This window comes from Nicotiana sylvestris, chromosome 10, assembly GCF_000393655.2.
Source record: "Nicotiana sylvestris chromosome 10, ASM39365v2, whole genome shotgun sequence".
Taxonomy (NCBI): domain Eukaryota; kingdom Viridiplantae; phylum Streptophyta; class Magnoliopsida; order Solanales; family Solanaceae; genus Nicotiana; species Nicotiana sylvestris.
In genome coordinates, this window is record NC_091066.1 from 126,079,653 (window position 1) to 126,099,708 (window position 20,056).

The window sequence follows — 20,056 nt, forward strand, 5'->3', positions numbered from 1 at the left end:
AGTTCGAGCTACATCCTTGGAAAAGAACCGGTGCCCAAAGAAAAACCAAGGAATACCACCTAGCTATTCTAAGAAAATAAAATGACACATAAAAAAAATTTGGTGTTTTTAAATCGGACTTTAATCCCTCAAGAAAATTGTCCAAAAGATCGTCAGGAACAGTCCGAGCTTTTTCAACTTTTTTTTTGAACCTAGACTATGTCTACTACGAGTTATAAAAGAAAGACAATTATACTCCAGAAAGTAGTTTTCCCACCCCACACTTATATTATGCATAGTCCTCGATGCATGATCATAGAGAAATATTAAAATAAGGGTGAGAAATACTCCCTGAGACCCTCTCAGATCTAACTCGGACATGATCCTCAATATTAAGGGCTGGGATGACCCCACACTTAAGATCAAACATGCTCCTCAACTTCAACTTTGGGTACTTAGACTTCCCCTACTCTGCAAAAATAAAAAAAAAACAACACAAAACACGGTAAAAAGAAATAATCAATAGATAAAAGATACACAGGTTGGGTTGCCTCCCAACAAGCGCCTTATTTATAGTCGTGGCACGACTCTGCTACTCTGCTCAAGTTGGGCGCTTTCTCTTCTTCTTTCTCCCATGAATTCTAGCCTTTTTGCGCGCTCTCAGAAGGTCTCCTCTTTCATCTCTGGTTCTTTTCTCAATCATCTTTGCACGCTCAGCTGGAAACACGACCTCCTTTAACTCAGTTGTCCCATCTGGATCACTATAATTCACATAAGGACTCTGCTTTATCCCCTTCGATTCTACCACAGTAATCATGCACAAGTCCTCATAGTGCTTAGGAAGCTTAAGTGCCTTGTACACATTAAAAGTGACCTCCACATCGTCAACTCTCATTTTTAACTTCCCTGCTCTCACATCAATAATTGCTCCACCAGTAGCTAAGAATGGTCGCCCCAAAATAATGGGCACTTCCTCATCTGCCTCGTAATCAAGAACAATAAAATCAGCAGGAAGAATAAACTTTCCCACTCGAACTAACACCTCCTCAATAATTCCTTCGGGCATGACTAGTAACATATCTGCTAGCTGTAAAGTGATTGTAGTAGGTCTAAGCGCCCCCAATCCGAGTTGCTTGAACAAAGAGGATGACATCAAATTTATATTGGCCCCTAAATCACACAAGGCTCTACCAACCTCTTGTTTTCCAAGAGACAAAGGAATTGTGAAACTCCCAGGATCCTTCAACTTAGGAGGAAGTTTACTCTGAACTCTGGCACTACACTCTTCAGTAAGTGCAACTGTTTCAAACTCTGCATGTCTTTGTTTGTTTGCTACAATATCTCTGAGATACCTTGCATACATAGGCACTTCCTGCAAAATTTCCACCAAAGGCAGATTCACGCTCATTTGGCTCAAAATATCTAGGAATGTCTTGTACTTGGCATCATCTTTTTGCTTCTGCAGTCTTCGTGGAAACGGAGGCGGTGGCCTAGTCTCAATTACTAGCTTGGGTCCTTTATCATCTTTCTCATTCCCCTCAACTGGCTTGGGAGCTAATTCTCCTTCAGGGTGATCTATATTCTTCTTTTTCTTTGGAACTTCTTCTAGTGCTCTTCCATTTCTCAAGGTAACCGCATTGACTTGAGCTTTAGGATTGGGCTCAGTATCACTTGGAAGAGCTCCAGCTGGTCTAGTGTTTTGAGCACTGGCAAGCTGTCCCATTTGATGCTCTAAATTTCTCACTGTTGTGGCGAGGGCTTGCTGTTCAGCCATCACTTTTTTCAACATATCTTCAAGGTGACTTGTATGACTCGCTTGTTGTTCAACCTGAGGTGGTCTATATTGTTGTTGAGGTGCTTGAGGCCTGTATTGATTCTGAGTGCCCTGGTTTCCACCCCAAGAGAAGTTTGGGTGGTTCCTCCAGTTGGGATTGTAAGTGTCTCCATACTGATTTGTTTGGCCTTGATTTGCATTACCCACAAAATATACAGACTCTGAATTTGCTGGGCATAGATTGCTCATATGACCCTCTCCACATACTTCACAAAATATTTGAACTTGTTGCACTGGTTGGGCTTGCTGCTTGTTGATACTCAAGTTCATCTGGTTGACTTGATTGGTCAGTGTAGAAATCTGCACTGATAATGCTGAGACGACATCTAACTCAAGAACCCCTGCAAACTTTGCACTGTGTGTCTGCCCATCTCTCATTTCCAATCCGGATTGCTCTTGGAGAATTTGTTCAATAATGCATATATCCCGTCAAAGCTTTTCTCCAACACTTGAACCCCAGCTGCAGCATCTACCACGATCTTTGTTCCAGCATGTAGCCCTTCTATGAAAGTGTGAGCTAACACTTCATTCGTCTGATTGTGATGAGGACAGTCTCTGAGTAGCCCCTTGAACCTTTACCAAGCTGAGTATAAAGATTCTCCCACTTTCTGTTTGAAGGCCACTATCTCACTTCTGATCTTTGCAGTTTTGCCTGAAGGAAAGAACCTTGCCAGAAATTTTCTTGCCAAATCACTCCATGATGTGATGGAGTTAGCTGGTTCTGCCTTTAGCCATCGCTTAGCCTCGCCCAATAGAGAGAATGGAAAAAGTGTGAGCCTCACGTAATCTAGAGTGACCCCATTAGTGATATAAGTATCACCAATCTCCAAGAAGTTCAGAATATGCTATTGTGGATCCTCGTGTGGAAGACCCATAAATTGCCCGTTTGCATAAAGTAACTGGATCATGCTCTGTTTCAGCTCAAAGTGCCCAGTGATCCTGGGCTTTACTATACTAGAGGTGACATTATCAATGCTGGGCATCGCCACCTCCTGAACAGCCATGGGTTGCTCCTCTGCCATGTCCACAGGAAATTGAACAAGTGCCTGAATATTATTCGTGTCCCTTGCTTCCCTCAACCTCCTGTGAAATGTTCTCTCAGGTTCAGGATCAAAGCCTTGAAGTCGGTCCTGGCTTCTGACCCTACGCATTCAATCAAAGTTCCTGAGATCTGAGCAACAATCAAGTAATGTTAGACTAGACTAAATAAACAATTAAAGCAAAAACTAGCAAGTACTTAATATTCAAGTCCCCGTCAACGGCGCCAAAAACTTGTTGCTCCTAAACGTACACGCAAGTAAAAACTTGTTGCTCCCAAACTCACAGCTGCCCCTCTTTTGCCCGGAAACATGAAGAATTTTCGGACAAAAATAAAGTGAGCCATGTGACTCATTTTTGGCTAAATCTTTATTTAAAAAGAAAAAATAACAAAGGAAATGGTGCAACCAAGTCCTGGTTTTGGCCAGCCTACATATCACGGGTCATAAGGGAATTGTTGCTCCCAAACGCACACGCAAGTATACGTAGTCGACAAGTAATATAATGATAAGTTGAGTGTCGAACCCACAGAGACTTGTGTAAACTACTCACTAAATCACTAAAATTGTTATTCAATCCAGCTAAAATCAAAGTCCAATAATATGATTATATTATACTACAATTCTAAATAATAACTAAGTTATCAAGTAACGAGTTGATTGTTGTATATTCAGTAGAGACAAATATTCCAGAGTTGTGATCGATTCACCAATCGTATTGTGTTCTAATTAACTCTCCCTTTCATATAATTCACTCATGGTTGCTAATTAATCGATAAATGCTCTCATAGCCTTCTCCCGAAGTACTACTCACCTATTCTCAATAGATTAACGCCTATATTCCTATGAAATCAATCTATTAAGAACGCATTAAGATCACGATATTTAATTAAGCACGGTGAATAGGTATATTCCTATGCTAACCACAAATCCGCTCCCCCTAAGGGTTAAGATCATGCTCTCTTCAATTCTTCTCTAATCTAAACACGGCTTTCCCAAGCATAGCATAGATAGTAAATAGAACCTAACTGCTGGCCAGACAATTAAGCAATTAAACGCAGAATTGAAGAAACAGCCATATATTGGTGAATTATAATCAAAGTCAAGCTAATATAAAACAACACTATTCATGGCTAAATCACAACCCCAGAACAATGGGTGTTTAGCCACTCATGATGTAATCAAACAATTGCACAAGTTTTGAATCAGTTGGAAATACTAGAACAAGATGAAGAAAACTGAGATGTTCTTGCTCCTCAATGTTTCTTGCGTGTATTTTTGCTCCAAAGTGCGTCTCCCCCCTCAATAATAGGTTTAGTCTTGCTTTTATATCAGTTGGGTAGGTCTAGGGCCGAAATAAACTTATCCCGGGCAAAATAGGACATGATTCGCGTCACCGGCGCCCAGCCCGACGCCAGGCGCCCTCCATAGCGCCCCAATTTTTGAGCCTACTGTTTTCAGTGCCACAGGTGGCGCCAGACGCTGCCTGTGGCACCCAACTGCTTCCTTTCCCGATTTTGTTCGTTTTAGCTTCAAATCTTTCATGTTTTGCCCCAAATTGCTCCCGAATCATTCCTACAAGTAAAAACACTTCAAATCAATATAATTCATAGGATTTAACATCCCAAATTCACGAAACAAGAGTAAGATATGAGGCGATATACATAAAAATATATATACTTTAAGCTAAACATCAAGAATCAGGTCGCGTGTAGTTCAAGAAGAATGATGGAGTGATGAGTTCGAGAGTCGAGTGAAGTTCCGTCGAGGCTCCGGTTCGTGGTCCTATTATTACATCAAAATCAAAATGAAAAATACTAACTAAGCCTATCAGCTACGAGTTACAAGATTCCTATTTATGAGTCTTCTGAAGCTCGATCTTGAGTCTTGGCTGGTTCTTCATGCAGACTCTGATCTGAATCTTGATGCTTGTTAGGTGAAGGTGCTGGTTCATTCTTCTTCAGTTTTTTCGGATCAAGATGGGACATGCAAAGCTTGTGACTTCAATCATGTCTTGAGCAACCCACATCTTTCTCTGCTTTTGCACTTTGAGTTCACTTCTTTTTCTTTTCTTCTTTTTCTTTTATTCAGGATTGGGGCTTCTTCTTTTTGTCATATCGAATCCTTTATTTCGAGGTATAACCTGATCAGACACCAAAACAAACAAATGAACAGAATTTTTCTACCCCACTTTTCACTAGGAAAATTTCGTGAGTTATTTGTAAACAAAACTCTACTACTTCATTATTGAAAGCAATAAAAGTCAGGATTGTGTATCCTTAGGAAAAAGAGATTAGAAAATGGAGACCCTATATCTAAAATGAAATCAACTAGGGATTAGAGATCCTAGGTTGGAAAAACCACCAGGTTATGCTGGCATCAACTAGGGAGTGGGACCTTAAGTCGGAAAATCATGAGGTTATGCTGCCATTAACTAGGGAGTGAGACCCTATGCTGGAAAATCATCAGGTTATGCGGGCATCAACTGGGGAGTGGTACCCTAAGTTGGAAAATCATCAGGTTATGCTGGCATCAACTAGGGAATGGAGACCCTATGTCGGAAAATCATCAAGTTATGCTGGCATCAACTAGGGAGTGGAGACCTTATGTTGGCATTAACTAGGGAGTGGTGACCCTATGTTGGCATCAGGTTATGTTGGTATCAACTAGGGAGTCAAGACCCTGTGTTGGAAAGTCATCAACTAGGGTGTAGTGACCCTATGTTGGCATCAGGTTATGCTGGCATCAACTAGGGAGTGGAGACCCTATGTTGGCATCAGGTTATGCTGGCATCAACTAGGGAGTGGAGACCCTATGTTGGCATCAGGTTATGCTGGCATTAGGCTATGCTGGCATCAACTAGGGAGTGAGACTCTATATTGGAAAGTCATCAGGTTATGTTGGCATCAACTAGGGAGTGGGACCCTATGTTAGAAAGTCATCAGGTTATGCTGGCATCAAGTTATGCTGGCATCAACTAGGGAGTGGAGACCCCTAGTTGGTGTTGGCATCAACTAAGGAGTGGAGACCCTATGTTGGCATCAACTAGGGAGTGGTGACCCTACGTTGGCATCAAGTTATGCTGGCATCAACTAGGGAGTGGAGACCCTATGTTGGCATCAACTAGGGAATGGTGACTCTACGTTGGCATCAAGTTATGCTGGCATTAACTAGGGAGTGGAGACCCTATGTTGGAAAAAACGCAGCTAGGGATTGAAGACCTAAACTACCATGATTTTGAACTTTTCCTCTTTTCATTTCATTTCATTTTTTCGTCATTTTTTTATTTATTTAATGAGTGAAAATGCAGGAAAGAATTCGGAGGAGACTTCCCTTTTGGATTGATTAATGCTGCAAAGCTATTTTAGCCTCTGCGCGATTTCCTTTTGTTGCACCTGCTTCTTGCAAGGTTGCTTTTGGATTGCACCCGTTTCCTATTTTCAAACAAACAATAATTGTTAGTTTGAAACGGTGGTTGGTTTTGTAGCCTTGATTGTTTCCGTCACTTGATCTCGGCCCGGCTTCTTGGATGAAGATCAACTGCAACTACTTATTCCCTAAGGACCGATTTCATTTCTGAACCTGGAGAATCTCTGGCTTTTCCAGACTTTGCCATGATGGTGGTTACGTGGGACTCAACCTTTTTGACTTTATTTTGCCTTTGTAGGCCTTTAACTTCTGACTTATTTTTTTTTTAATTTTTAACTTCGAGGCATTGGGGAACTTTTTGGCTCCTTAAACTTTGCTGCAACGTCTAGTCGCTTGGGACTTAACCTTTTCTAACTTTATTTCGCCTTCGTAGGCCTCTCATTTCTGGCTTATTTCTTCCAATTTTAATTTTAGAGAATTTGGGGTATCTTGGTGTCACGGCCCAGATTTCCCACCCTCGGGAGTCGTGATGGCGCCTACTAGTGAAAGATAGGCAAGCCAACCATTTATATTATTTACATTTTTCCCATTTTAATCCTTTAACAATTAAGAACCAATATTATGTAAATAGCTGAATTTAATAAGCGGAAGAACAAAATATAACCATTTAAATATTACCAATACAATTCCTTAAACATGGACTACCCAGAACTGGTGTCACAATTTTACGGACAGTCTAGGAATACTACAAATAAGGGTTCGAAAATAAATACAACGCTGTCTCTGAAATACATAAATGAAACAAGGTGAAAGGATAGAAGGAGACTCTAGGGCCTGCGGACGCCTGCAGGACTACCTCGGATCTCCGAATGGACTGAAGGCAGCAACCCAAAGCTAAGGTCTGTATGCTCCAGTACCGGAATCTACACATAGTGCAGAGTGTAGTATCAGCACAACCGACCCCATGTGCTGGTAAGTTCCTAGCCTAACCTCGATGAAGTAGTGACAAGTCTAGGACCAGACTACCAAATAAACCTATGTAGTTAAATCATATACAGCGAAAAATAAAGGCAGAAATGTACAGTTAAGGATAAGAGGTGGGAAACATGTTGCGGGGAACATCAAGTAATAACAGAAGAACAACAGATAAATATAATGAACACCAAAGTTCAATTATCAACAAGAATTTGAAATAAAAGACAAGTGCACGGCATCACCCTTCGTGCTTTTACTCTCGTCCTCACCATAAATCAATAAAATCGGCACGGCATCACCCTTCGTGCTTTTATCTTACATAAACTTGGCACGGAATGATCCTTTGTGCATTATCACTCATATCATGGCACGGAATTGTACATCGTGCGACACGACATCACCCTTTGTGCATTAACACTCTCTCACAAATATCATACACGGCATTACCCTCCGTGCTTTAGCACTCTCTCACAAAAAAATCATGCACGACATCACCCATCATGCTTTAACACCCTTCCTTACCCAAACAACAATCACAAAGCAATAAGGGCAAGAGAATCAATAAAATCACAATAAAATCCCGGCAAGGGAATAATAGTACAACAATCATATCCCGGCAAGGGAAAACAATATCAAAACAATACATCCCGGCAAGGGAGATAATCTTAAAACAATAACATCACGGCAAGGGAGACAATATCATAATCCTCTTTTCTTTTTCATATTTACTTCACAACTCAATTCACAATTTGAGCCAATACTCTTTAATGTTCAATTGCCAATTATACTTCCACAATTCATTTTACAACTTGAGCCAACGCTCTTCAATGTTCAAATACCAATATTACTTCCACAAACCTTGCTCAACAATAGAAATCATCACATAAAGCATGAACAGTACAAACGGAGTCACATTAATCATAGTATATGACTCACGGGCATGCTTGACACCAACGTATAGATACTCGTCATCATGCCTCTACGCCGTACTCAACAACTAACACATAGAAAATAGGACACAACTCTTAATCCCTCAAGCTAAGGTTAGACCAAACACTTACCTCGATGCCACGAATACAATACAAGCCTCAACTACCGCTTTACCTCTTGTTTCCACCACCAATTCGCTTGTATCTAGCCACAAGTTACTTAACTATATCAATAAATGCTAAATAAATCAATTCTAATGCATGAAAATAAGTTTTCTAAAGTTTTTCCCAAAAAGTCAAAAATTGATCCCGGTCCCACATTGTCAGAACCCAAGGTTCGAACCAAAACCCAATTAACCATTCATCCACGAACCCAAATATATAATTTTTTTTGAAATCGAACTTCAAATCGAGGTCCAAATCCCCAATATTTGAAAAACCTAAGTTCTACCCAAAACACCCAATTTTCCCCATGGAAACCCTTGATTTTGAGTTGAAATCATGTAAAAAGATGTTAAATATTGATGAAAACGAGTTAGAAATGACTTACACTCGATTTGGAAGATTACTTGTCTTTGAAAAATCGCCCAAAGGTGTTTAGGTTTTGAGAAGGTTTGAAAAATGAGAGATTTTCGGCTAAGCATGATTTACACAGGTGTAGATATCGCAATTGCGAATCCTGGTTCGCAAATGCGAACTTGCAATTGCGGTCAAAGCTTCGCAATTGCGAAGGATGGCCTATGTCTGCTTTCTTTGCAAATGCGAACAGTGTTCGCAATTACGGTGCCTGTCAAGGTCACATTTGCGACATAAGCTTCGCAAATGTGAAGGTCCCTATCCAGCCAGTCTTCGCAAATGCGATGGGTTTTTCGCAAATGCGAGCTCGCAATTGCGAACCCTGCAGATCTGCAATATACCAACAGTTTTTCCTAAGTTAAAAACACTCTGTGGCCTATCCAAAACTCACCCGAGCCCTCGGGGATCCAAACCAAACATGCATGCAAGTCCAAAAATATCATACAGACTTGCTCGTGCGATCAAATCATCAAAATAACATCAATGACTATGAATTTAGCATCAAAATCAAAGAAAAATCTCATGAACTCTTAAGTTCCAATTTTAACAACCGATGGTCCGATTCACGTCATATCAAGTCCGTTTCTTACCAAATTTTACAGGCTCAACCAAAATCCCATATAAGACCTGTACCGGATTCCGGAACCAAATACGGGCCCGATACCATCAAATTCAAACATATTTCATTTCCAAAAACTCATATATATTCCAGAAAATAATTTTCTTTAAAAATTCATTTCTCGGACTTGAGACCTCGGAATTCGATTCTAGGCATATGCCCAAGTCCCAAATTTTACTACGGACACTACGAGACCGTCGAATTACAGGTCCGGGTCCATTTACCAAGAATGTTGACCAAAGCCAACTTAAATTTATTTTAAAAGCAAAATTTATCATTTTTCACAGATTTTCACATAATAGCTTTTCGAATACATGCCCGAATTGGACACGCAAATTGATGTGAGAAAAAATTAGTTTTTAAGGCCTTAGAATACAGAATTTATTTCTAAAACAAGTGATGACCTTTTGGGTCATCACATTCTCCACCTCTAAAGCAATCGTTCGTCCTCGAACGGGCATAAGAAGGAAGTACCTGAGTCGGAGAAAAGATGGGGATATTGGCTTCCCATATCGAACTCGGACTCCCAGGTCGATGCCTCAACAGGCTGACCTCTCCACTAAACACGAACAGAAGGGAAACTCTTCGATCTCAACTGAGAACCTGCTGGTCTAGAATAGCTACCGGCTCCTCCTCGTAGGACAAGTCCTTGTCCAACTGGACAATGCTAAAATCTAACAGGTGGGATGGATCGTCGTGATACTTCCGAAGCATGGACACATGAAACACTAGATGCACGGCTGATAAGCTCGGCGGAAGTGCAAGTCTGTAAGCCACCTCTCCCACTCGATCAAGAATCTCAAACGGGCCAATGAATCTAGGGCTAAGCTTTCCCATCTTCCCAAATCTCATCACGCCCTTCATAGGCGACACCCGAAGCAATACTCGCTCGCCGACCATGAATGCCACATCACGAATCTTACGGTTGGCCTAACTCTTTTGCCTAGATTAAGTTGTACGAAACCTATCCTGAATGATCCTGACCTTGTCTAAGGCATCCTATACTAGATCTGGCGACCGACACCGCCTACCATATAAAGCCTTATAAGGAGCCATCTGGATACTCGACTGGTAGCTGTTGTTGTAGGCAAACTCCTAAAGTCAAGAACTGATCCCACGAGCCTCTAAAGTCAATGACACAAGCTCGGAGTATATCCTCCAAAATCTGAATAGTACGCTCGGATTGCCCGTCCGTCTGAGGATGAAATGTTGTGCTCAACTCATCCCGTGTGCCCAACTCACGCTAAATTGCTCTCCAGAAATGTGAGGTAAACTGCGTACCTCGGTCCGAAATGATAGACATGGGAACACTATGAAGACGAACAATCTCCCGGATATAGATCTCAGCTAACCTCTCGGAAAAATAGAAGACTGCCACAAGAATGAAATGTGTTGACTTGGTCAGCCTATTAACAATAAGCCACACTGTGTCAAACTTCCTCTGAGTCCGTGGGAGTCCAACAACGAAGTCCATAGTGATACGCTCCCACTTCTATTCAGGAATCTCAACCTTTTGGAACAAACCACCAGGTCTCTGATGCTCGTACTTAACCTGCTAACAATTCAAACACCGAGCCACATATACAACAATATCCTTCTTCATCCTCCTTTACCAATAATGATGCCGCAAATCCTGATACATCTTAGCGATGCCCGGATGAATAGAGTATCGAGAACTGTGGGCCTCCTCTAGAATCAAATCTCAGAGTCCATCCACATTAGGCACAAAAACTCGACCCCACAGCCTCAAAGCCCCATCATCTCCCAATGTAACCTGTTTGGCACCTCCATGCTGCATCGTGTCCCTAAGGACACACAAATGAGGATCATCATACTGCCGATTTCGGATATGCTCCAATAAAGAAGAACGACCGACTGTGTAAGCTAACACACGTTTAGGCTCAGAAACATCCAACCTAACGAACTGATTGGCCAAAGCCTGAACATCCAAAGCAAGTGGTCTCTCACCGACCGAAATATACGCAAGACTGCCCATACCGGCTGACTTTCTACTCAAAGAATTGGCGACCACATTGTCCTTTCCCTGGACGATATAAGATGGTGATATCATAGTCTTTCAATAGCTCCAACCATCGTCTCTGCCTCAAATTTAGCTCCTTCTGCTTGAACAAATACTGTAGACTCTTGTGATCCGTGAATACCTCACATGACACGCCATATAGATAATGCCTCCAAATCTTCAACGCATGAACAATGGCTGCTAAATCCAAATCATGAACTGGATAATTCTTCTCATGAATCTTCAACTGTCGCAAAGCATAAGCAATGACCTTGCTATCCTACATCAACACCACACCAAGTCCAATATGAGATGCATCATAATAGATTGTATATGGCCCTGAACCTATGGGCAAAACCAACACTGGCGCCATAGTCAAAGCTGTCTTGAGCTTTTGAAAGCTCACCTCACACTCGTCCAACCACTTGAACTAGGCACCCTTCTGGGTCAACTTGGTCATCGGGGCTACAATAGATGAAAACCCCTCCACAAACCGATGGTAATAGCCTGCCAAACCCAAGAAACTCCAGAAATTTGTAGTTGATGCGGGTCTAAGCCAGTTCTTGACTACCTCTATCTTCTTCGAATCTACCTGAATACCCTCTGGTGATACAACATGACCCAAGAATGCAACTGAACTCAACCAGAACTCACACTTCGAAAACTTAGCATACAACTGACTATCTCTCAAAGTCTGAAGAACCACTCTCAGATGCTGCTCATGCTCCTCCCAGCTGCCAAAATAGATCAAAATATCATCAATGAAGACAATCACGAACGGATCCAAGTAAGGCTTAAACACTCGGTTCATCAAATCCATAAAAGTTGCTGGGGCATTTATCAACCCCAATGACATCACCAAGAACTCATAATGCCTGTACCGAGTGCGGAAAGCTATCTTAGGGACATTAGATGCCCTAATCCTCAACTGATGGTAGCCAGATCTCAAGTCAATCTTCGAAAATACCTTGGCACCCTAAAGCTAATCAAACAAATCATCAATCCTCGGCAATGGATACTTATTCTTGATTGTAACCTTGTTCAACTGTTGGTAATCTATAAACATCCTCATCGATCCGTCCTTCTTCTTAACAAATAACACCAGCGCACCCCAAGGTGAGACACTAGGTCTAATGAAGCCTTTATCCAGCAAATCTTGCAACTACTCCTTCAATTCCTTCAACTCAGGCGGGGCATACGATACGGCGGGATAGAAATGGGCTGAGTGCCCGGAGCTAAATCAATGCTGAAGTCAATATCCCTGTCGGGTGGCATGCCCGGTAGGTCTGAAGGAAACACCTCAGGAAACTCACGAACGATAGGAACAAAATCCATAGAAGGTACCTCATCACTAGAATCACGAACATATGTCAAATAGGCCAAACACCCCTTCTGGACCATTCGCCGAGCCTTCATATATGAGATAACACTACGGGTAAAATGACCAGGAGTCCCTCTCCACTCTAAACGAGGCAACCCTGGCAAAGCTAAGGTCACAGTCTTGGCATGACAGCCCGAGATAGCGTGGTAAGGTGATAACTAGTCCATCCCCAATATGACATCAAAATCAATCATGTCCAAAAGTAATAAGTCTACTCGAATCTCAAGACCCCCAATCACTACTATACAAGAATGATGGACACAATCCACCACAATAGAATCACCCACCGGTGTAGACACATATACAAGAGAACTCAAAGAATCACTAGGCATGACCAGATACAGTGCAAAATAGGATGACACATAGGAGTATGTAGACCCTAGATCAAATAGTACTGAAGCATCCTTACTACAAACCAGAACAGTACCTGTGATAACTGCATCGGAGGCCTCAGCCTCAGGCCTAGATGAAAGAGTATAACATCGGGGATGGTCCCCACCACTCTGAACTACATCTTTGGGACAGCCTCTTACTGGCTGGCCTCCACCTCTAGTGGCCTGACCTCCATCTCTAATACCTCTACCTCCACCTCTAGCACCTCTAGCTCCACCTCTAGATGGCTGAGCGGGCTGTGAAACACTCAGTGCCTGAACCATGGCACGGGAACCCTGATGCTGAGAGTTTCTCGATGCTTGAGGGAAAAATCTAGCAATATGCCTCGTATCGCCACACATATAACAAGCCCTCAGCTGCTGAGACTGCTCACCCTGACGGCCTGAATACCCACTCTGAAAACTCTGTATCAGAGGTGCAATGATAGGGGCTGGCGGTACACTGTAGGGCTGTTGATCATAATACTGAATATGAGAACCACGACCACCTGGAGCACTATGAAAAGCCTGAAGTGCTGAATGAAATAGCCTGGAAGAATGGCCCCTACCAAGAAAATCTCTGCCTCCAGATGAGTCTCTATTGAACCTTCCCGAATGACGAGGCCTCTTGTCACACCCCTGGCCACCCCCCGCGATAGAACCATCTCAACTCTCTTGGCTACATTGGCCACAGCCAGAGCATCCTGAAGTTCTGGGGTAGCAATGAACCCCTCTAGGACCTGAACTGGGCCCACCGGAACTGCCTAGGCCGGAACCTCATCATCAAACTCAACCTGAGGCTCTACCACTGGTGTTTCTGCTCTAGGGTGAGCTCTGCCCCTGCCTCGGCCTCTAGCACGGCCTCGCCCTTTACCCCTCTTAGGAGCTGTTGCTGGGGGCTCGGGCTGGTGATCAGTGGATGAGGAAGCGTGTGTTCTCTCCATCTGCAAAAGAACAGAGTAGGAATTCAATTAGCATTGAGAAACCAAACCGCACGATAGGAAGGAATAGATGTAAAGTTTTTCCTAACTCTGTAGCCTCTGGGGATAAGTACAGACGTCTTTGTACCGATCCCTCAGACTCTACTAAGCTTGTCTGTGAATTGTGAGACCTAAGTAACCTAGAGCTCTGATACCAACTTTTCACGGCCCAAATTTTCCTCTTTTAATCCTCTAGCAATTGGTGAATTTGCATTATATAAACAGCGGAATTAAATAAGCATAAGAACAAATGTAACAGTTTAATATTACTACCGATACAAATCCATAAACCAAAACTACCCAGATCTGGTGTCATAATTTCACAGACTGTCTAAGAGTACTACAAATAAGAGTTTGAAAGAAAAATACAAGTTGTTTCAGAAATACATAGAAGAAACAGTATCGTAAGATAGAAGGAGACGACAGGACCCGTAGACGCCTGCAGGACTACCTCAGGTCTCCTGAATGGACCGAAGACAGCACCCTCACTGCGGTCCAAAAGCTGCAGCACCATTATCTGCAAATAGTGCAGAATGTAGTATCAGCACAACCGACCCTATGTGTTGGTAAGTGCCTAGCCTAACCTTGGCGAAGTAGTGACGAAGCTAGGACCAGACGACTAAATAAACTTGTATAGTTAAATCATATACAGTAGAAAATAAAGGCAGAAATGTACGGTTAAGGGTAGGAGGGGGAAACATGCTGCGGGGAACATCAATAATAATAGAAGAACAGCAGATAAATATAAGGAATACCAAAGTTCAATTATCAACAAGAATCAGAATTAAAAGACAAGTGCACGGCATCACCCTTCGTGCTTTTACTCTCATACTCACCATACAATCAATAAAATTGGCACGACATCACCCTTCGTGCTTTTACCTCATATAATCATGGCACAGAATGATCCTTCGTGCATTATCACTCATATCATGGCATGCAATTGTACATCGTGTGGCACGGCATCACCCTTCGTGCATTAACACTCTCAAAGAAACATACACATCATCACCCTTCATGCTTTACACTCTTCCTCACCCAAGCAACAATCACAAAGCAATTTGGGCAAGGGAAATCAATAGTATTTCAATAAAATCCCGGCAAGGGAACATTAGCATAACAACAATATCTCGGCAAGGAAAACAATATCATGAAAAATAACGTCTCGGCAAGGGAGATACTATCAAAAGCACTAACATCCCGACAAGGGAGATAATATCAAAAGCAATAACATCCCAGCAAGGGAGACAATGAAATAAACCTTTTCTCTTTACCACAATTTCTTCACAACTCATTTCTCAACTTGAGCCAATGCTCTACAATGATCAATTACCAATAATACTTCCACAAGCCTTGTTCAACAATAGAAATCATCATATAAAGCATGAACAATATGAAACGGAGTCACACTAGTCATGGTATAAGACTCACGGGCATGCTTGACACCAACGTATAGATACTCATCGCCATGCCTATACGTCGTACTCAACAATTAACATATAGCAAATAAGACACAACTCATAATCCCTCAAGCTAAGGTTAGACCAAACACTTACCTTGATGCCACGAAAACAATTCAAGCCTCAACTACCGCTTTACCTCTTTTTTCTACCACCAATTTGCTTGTATCTAGCCATAATTTACTTAACGATATCAATAAATGCTAAATGAATCAATTCTAATGCATGAAAATAGGTTTTCCAATGATTTTCCCAAAAAGTCAAAAATTGACCCCGAGCCCGCTTGGTCCAGACCCAAAATTCGGACCAAAACCCGATTACCCATTCACCCCCAATCCCGGATATATAATTTATTTTGGAATCCGACCTCAATTTGAGGTCTAAATCCCCAAATTTCAATATTCTTAGGTTTTACCCAAAATTTCCAATTCCACCATGAAAACCCTAGATTCTAAGATGAAATCTTGTAAAAAGAAGTTAAGGAGTGAAAGAAATAAGTTAAAAATCACTTACTAGTGTTTTGGAGAAGAAAAAGTGTTTGAACAATTGCCTCTTATGTTTCAAGGTTTTGAAAATTGAAAAATAGCTGAAGAGTCTCGTTTATATACCCCTCTCAGACCCTCACCGCGAACCGCATAAAAAGGACCACGGTCGCGGAGCTCCACCGTAGACCGCGAGAAATCGAGCACGACCGCGAAGGTATGGCCTTGCCACCGCGGACCGCAAAGATCCCACCGTGGTCGCGAAGACCCCACCGCGGACCGCGAAGCCCATCTCAGAGACCTGCAACTTCTCTGAACCTGCAACTTTTCTAAGTGTAAAAACATCCCGAAACTTACCCGAGCCCTCGGGGCTCCAAACCAAACATACATACTAACTCAAAAACATCATATGGACTTACTTGTACGATCGAATCGCCAAATTAACACTTTTAACAATGAATTTAGCATCAAAATCAAAGAAAAATCTCATGAACTTTTAAGTTCCATTTTTAACAACCGAGGGTCCGATTCACGTCATTTCAAGCCTGTTTCTTACCAAATTTTATGGGCTCAACCTAAATACCATGTAAAACCTGTACCGGGCTCCGGAACTTAATACGGGCCCGAAGCCATCAAATTCCAATACATCCAAATTTCCAAAAACTCTTAAAATTTTAGTGAAACAATTTTCTTCAAAAATTTATTTCTCGGGTTTGGGACCTCGGAATTCGATTCCAGGCATACGCTCAAGTGCCATATTTTACTTCATACCCTATGAGATTGTCAAATCATAGGTCCGGGTCCGTTTACCCAAAATGTTGACCAAAGGCAACTTTAATCAAATTTTAAAAATCAATTTCCATATTTTACTTAGATTTCATATAGAAGCTTTACGAAAATGCGCCCAGACTGCGCACACAAGTCGAAGTGAGACAAAAAGTGGTTTTAAGGCCTCAGAATGCAACATTACTTTTTAAATCAAGTGATGACCTTTTGGGTCATCACATTCTCCACCTCTAAAACAATCGTTCGTCCTTGAACGGACATAGAAAAGAAGTACTTGAGTCGGAGAAATGATGGGGATATCGGCTCCGCATATCGGACTCGGACTCCAAGGTCGCTGCCTCAACAGGCTGACCTCTCCACTGATCTCAAACAAAAGGAAAACACTTCGATCTCAACTGACGAACCTGCCGGTTTAGAATGGCTACCGGCTCCTCCTCATAGGACAAGTCCTTGTCCAACTGGACAGTGCTGAAATCTAACACGTGGGATGGATCGTCATGATACTTTCGAAGCATGGATACATGAAACAGTGGATGCACGACTGATAAGTTTCGCGGCAACGCAAGTCTATAAGTCACCTCTCCCACTCGATCAAGAATGTCAAAAGGACCAATGAACCCAGGGCTAAGCTTGACCTTCTTCCCAAATCTCATCACACCCTTCATCGGTGACACCCGAAGTAACACCCGCTCGCCGACCATGAATGCCACATCACGAACCTTACGGTCGGCATAACTCTTTTGCCTGGACTGAGCTGTACGAAGCCTATCCTGAATAATCCTGACCTTGTCCAAGGCATCCTGTACTAGATCCGTACCCAACAACCGAGCCTCTCCCAACTCAAACCATCCAACCGACGACTGACACCGCCTACCATATAAAGGCAAGAACTAATCCCATGAGCCTCCAAAGTCAATGACACAAGCTCGGAGCATATCCTAGAAAATCTAAATAGCACTAGGACTGCCCGTCCGTCTGAGGATGAAAAAATGTGCTCAACTCGACCCGTGTACCCAACTCTAGTTGAACTGCTCTCCAAAAATGTGAGGTAAACTACGTACCTCGGTCCGAAATGATAGACATGGGTGTCAAACCTCCTTTTTCCGCGCCCGCAGGGGCGCGAGGGAGTTTTTTCCAAATAAAGGACAATCGAAACGGGATTTGTTTATTTATTTCAGAGTCGCCACTTGGGAGATTTAGGGTGTCCCAAGTCACCAATTTTAATCCCGAATCGAGGAAAAGAATGACTCTATATTACAGTCTGCGTACCAGAAATCCGGATAAGGAATTCTGTTAACCCGGGAGAAGGTGTTAGGCATTCCCGAGTTCCGTGGTTCTAGCACGGTCGCTCAACTGTTATATTCGGCTTGATTATCTGATTTTATACAAGTATGAACTTATGTGCAAATTTTGACTTTTAACCGCTTTATTATTTTTACAAGAATGTGAACATCGCTTAAAACACGTCTTTGGACTGCGTCACATGAAATGCACCCACAATCCGGAACGCATTTTATTTGATGTTTTGAGATTTGGATTTGGGTCGCATGAAATGCACACCCGAGCTTAAGAAAGTAAATTATTAAACACGCGCCTAAAGAGACTATCGCGTTATTATTTTGGGAAGGCCACGAAATTCACTAAGCGGCCCTCCTGAATTCTAAGTAATTTAAAACAAGTATTTACTGAGGGCCCCGCAATTTGTATTTTTATTCGGCGAGGCTCATCTCATTCTTATTTTTTAAAGGAATTTGCAACGTCATGGAAATGCATCTCGGGCCACGCCACAATCAATGCGCCCGTGACTAGAGACACATTTCGACTCCGTTGAGATTTGGATTTGGGTCACATAAATGTGCACCCGAGTTTAGGGAGATAACATTATTAAAGGCGCGCCTAAAGCAACTAGCGCATTATTATTTTGGGGTAGGGCCGTGAAATTTACTAAACGGCCCGTCCCGGAATCTAAGTATTTAATACATATATTTTGCGAGGGCTCCGCATCTGCGCGTTTTGTTTATTTTCATCGAGGCTCGTCTCGTCCTTATTTTTAAAGGATATCCTATAGCAACTACGTTTCTTGTGGTGTTTGTCTCTACTAATGGAAAACAGTAAATAGCCTTAGTCGATTACATGCTTGCGAGCTTACTTATAACAGGATTTAAAATGCTTTTACAGAATGATAAAACGTGACTGCACTTATGGACAACTAGTCGAAAATTATGGGCCCAAACCTAGCTCATGCGAGATGGCCAGACTTGGGCCCCTGTCTTTCCGATATGGGCTTAACTGATCTGTTTCGATTTGGGCTCGGCCTTCATGGGGTTTATTTTACAAATTTTATGTTCTTTGTCTTAACAGGTAGTTTATTAGTTATATGAGACCATTAATCAGAAAAGGAAGAACTTAACCCCTTGTGTACAGTTTTCATGTTTGGCATACGTTACAACATATATGGCAAAGTAAACTAAATCTGAGATGCAAACTAATTCATTGAGACCACCTTTATCTGACAGCATACATATACAATTATCATTCGATACCCTACATTGACATCTACTATGCTTGCAAGCTAACTTCAGTATCTCAAAATATGAGCTATTAGACATTACATGACATTCAACAACCAGTACATATATATAAACCACATCTGCAGATCTTCTCTTTTATACTCATTGCTCAAACTTTCGAGTTACATTGGTAGTGTAATTGTGTACCTGGTATGGAGGACAAAGAAGAAAGGAATGATCAGGTGGGCAGGATGCAGTAAACACAGCAACAACAGGTACACAGCAACAGCACAGCAACAAACCAACAACCAAATGTTTTCCACAATCCACGAACAACCAACAATAATTCCCAGAACAAAAGAAACCAGCAAATAGTCGAGTGCCAAACCAGTAATTCCAGACGAAGAGTAATGAAACAACAGAAGTAAAAGAGTGTTCAATGCAGCAAATACCAACAGTTCAGCAACCAACAAACAACTCAGTCAATGCAGACGACAGAACTTGGCCAAGGCAGCTTGACCAATGTGAATTCTTATTCAATCTTTCAGATGGTGTTTGGTTACAATCTATTTGGAAACGAACTTATGTTTTCCAGCTTTCTTTAAACTCAGTAAACCTTTCTTCAGACTAAAAGTTTCAGCTTTAAGACTAAAAATTCTTCCTTTTTTCTCTGAAGACTAAAAATCCAGCCCTTTTTAAGTTCTCAAATGGCCTATTTATAGGCCAAATGAACCAGTGCAGCTGAGCT

General features: G+C 42.0%; 1 protein-coding gene across 1 annotated transcript; it reads right to left on the bottom strand.

The window, feature by feature from the left end:
• Positions 1-580: 580 nt before the first annotated feature.
• LOC104244988 (uncharacterized) lies at positions 581-2,191 on the bottom strand. Its single transcript, XM_070159561.1, has one exon. It carries the CDS (start codon positions 2,189-2,191, stop codon positions 581-583), a length of 1,611 nt encoding a protein of 536 aa, XP_070015662.1.
• Positions 2,192-20,056: the final 17,865 nt, after the last annotated feature.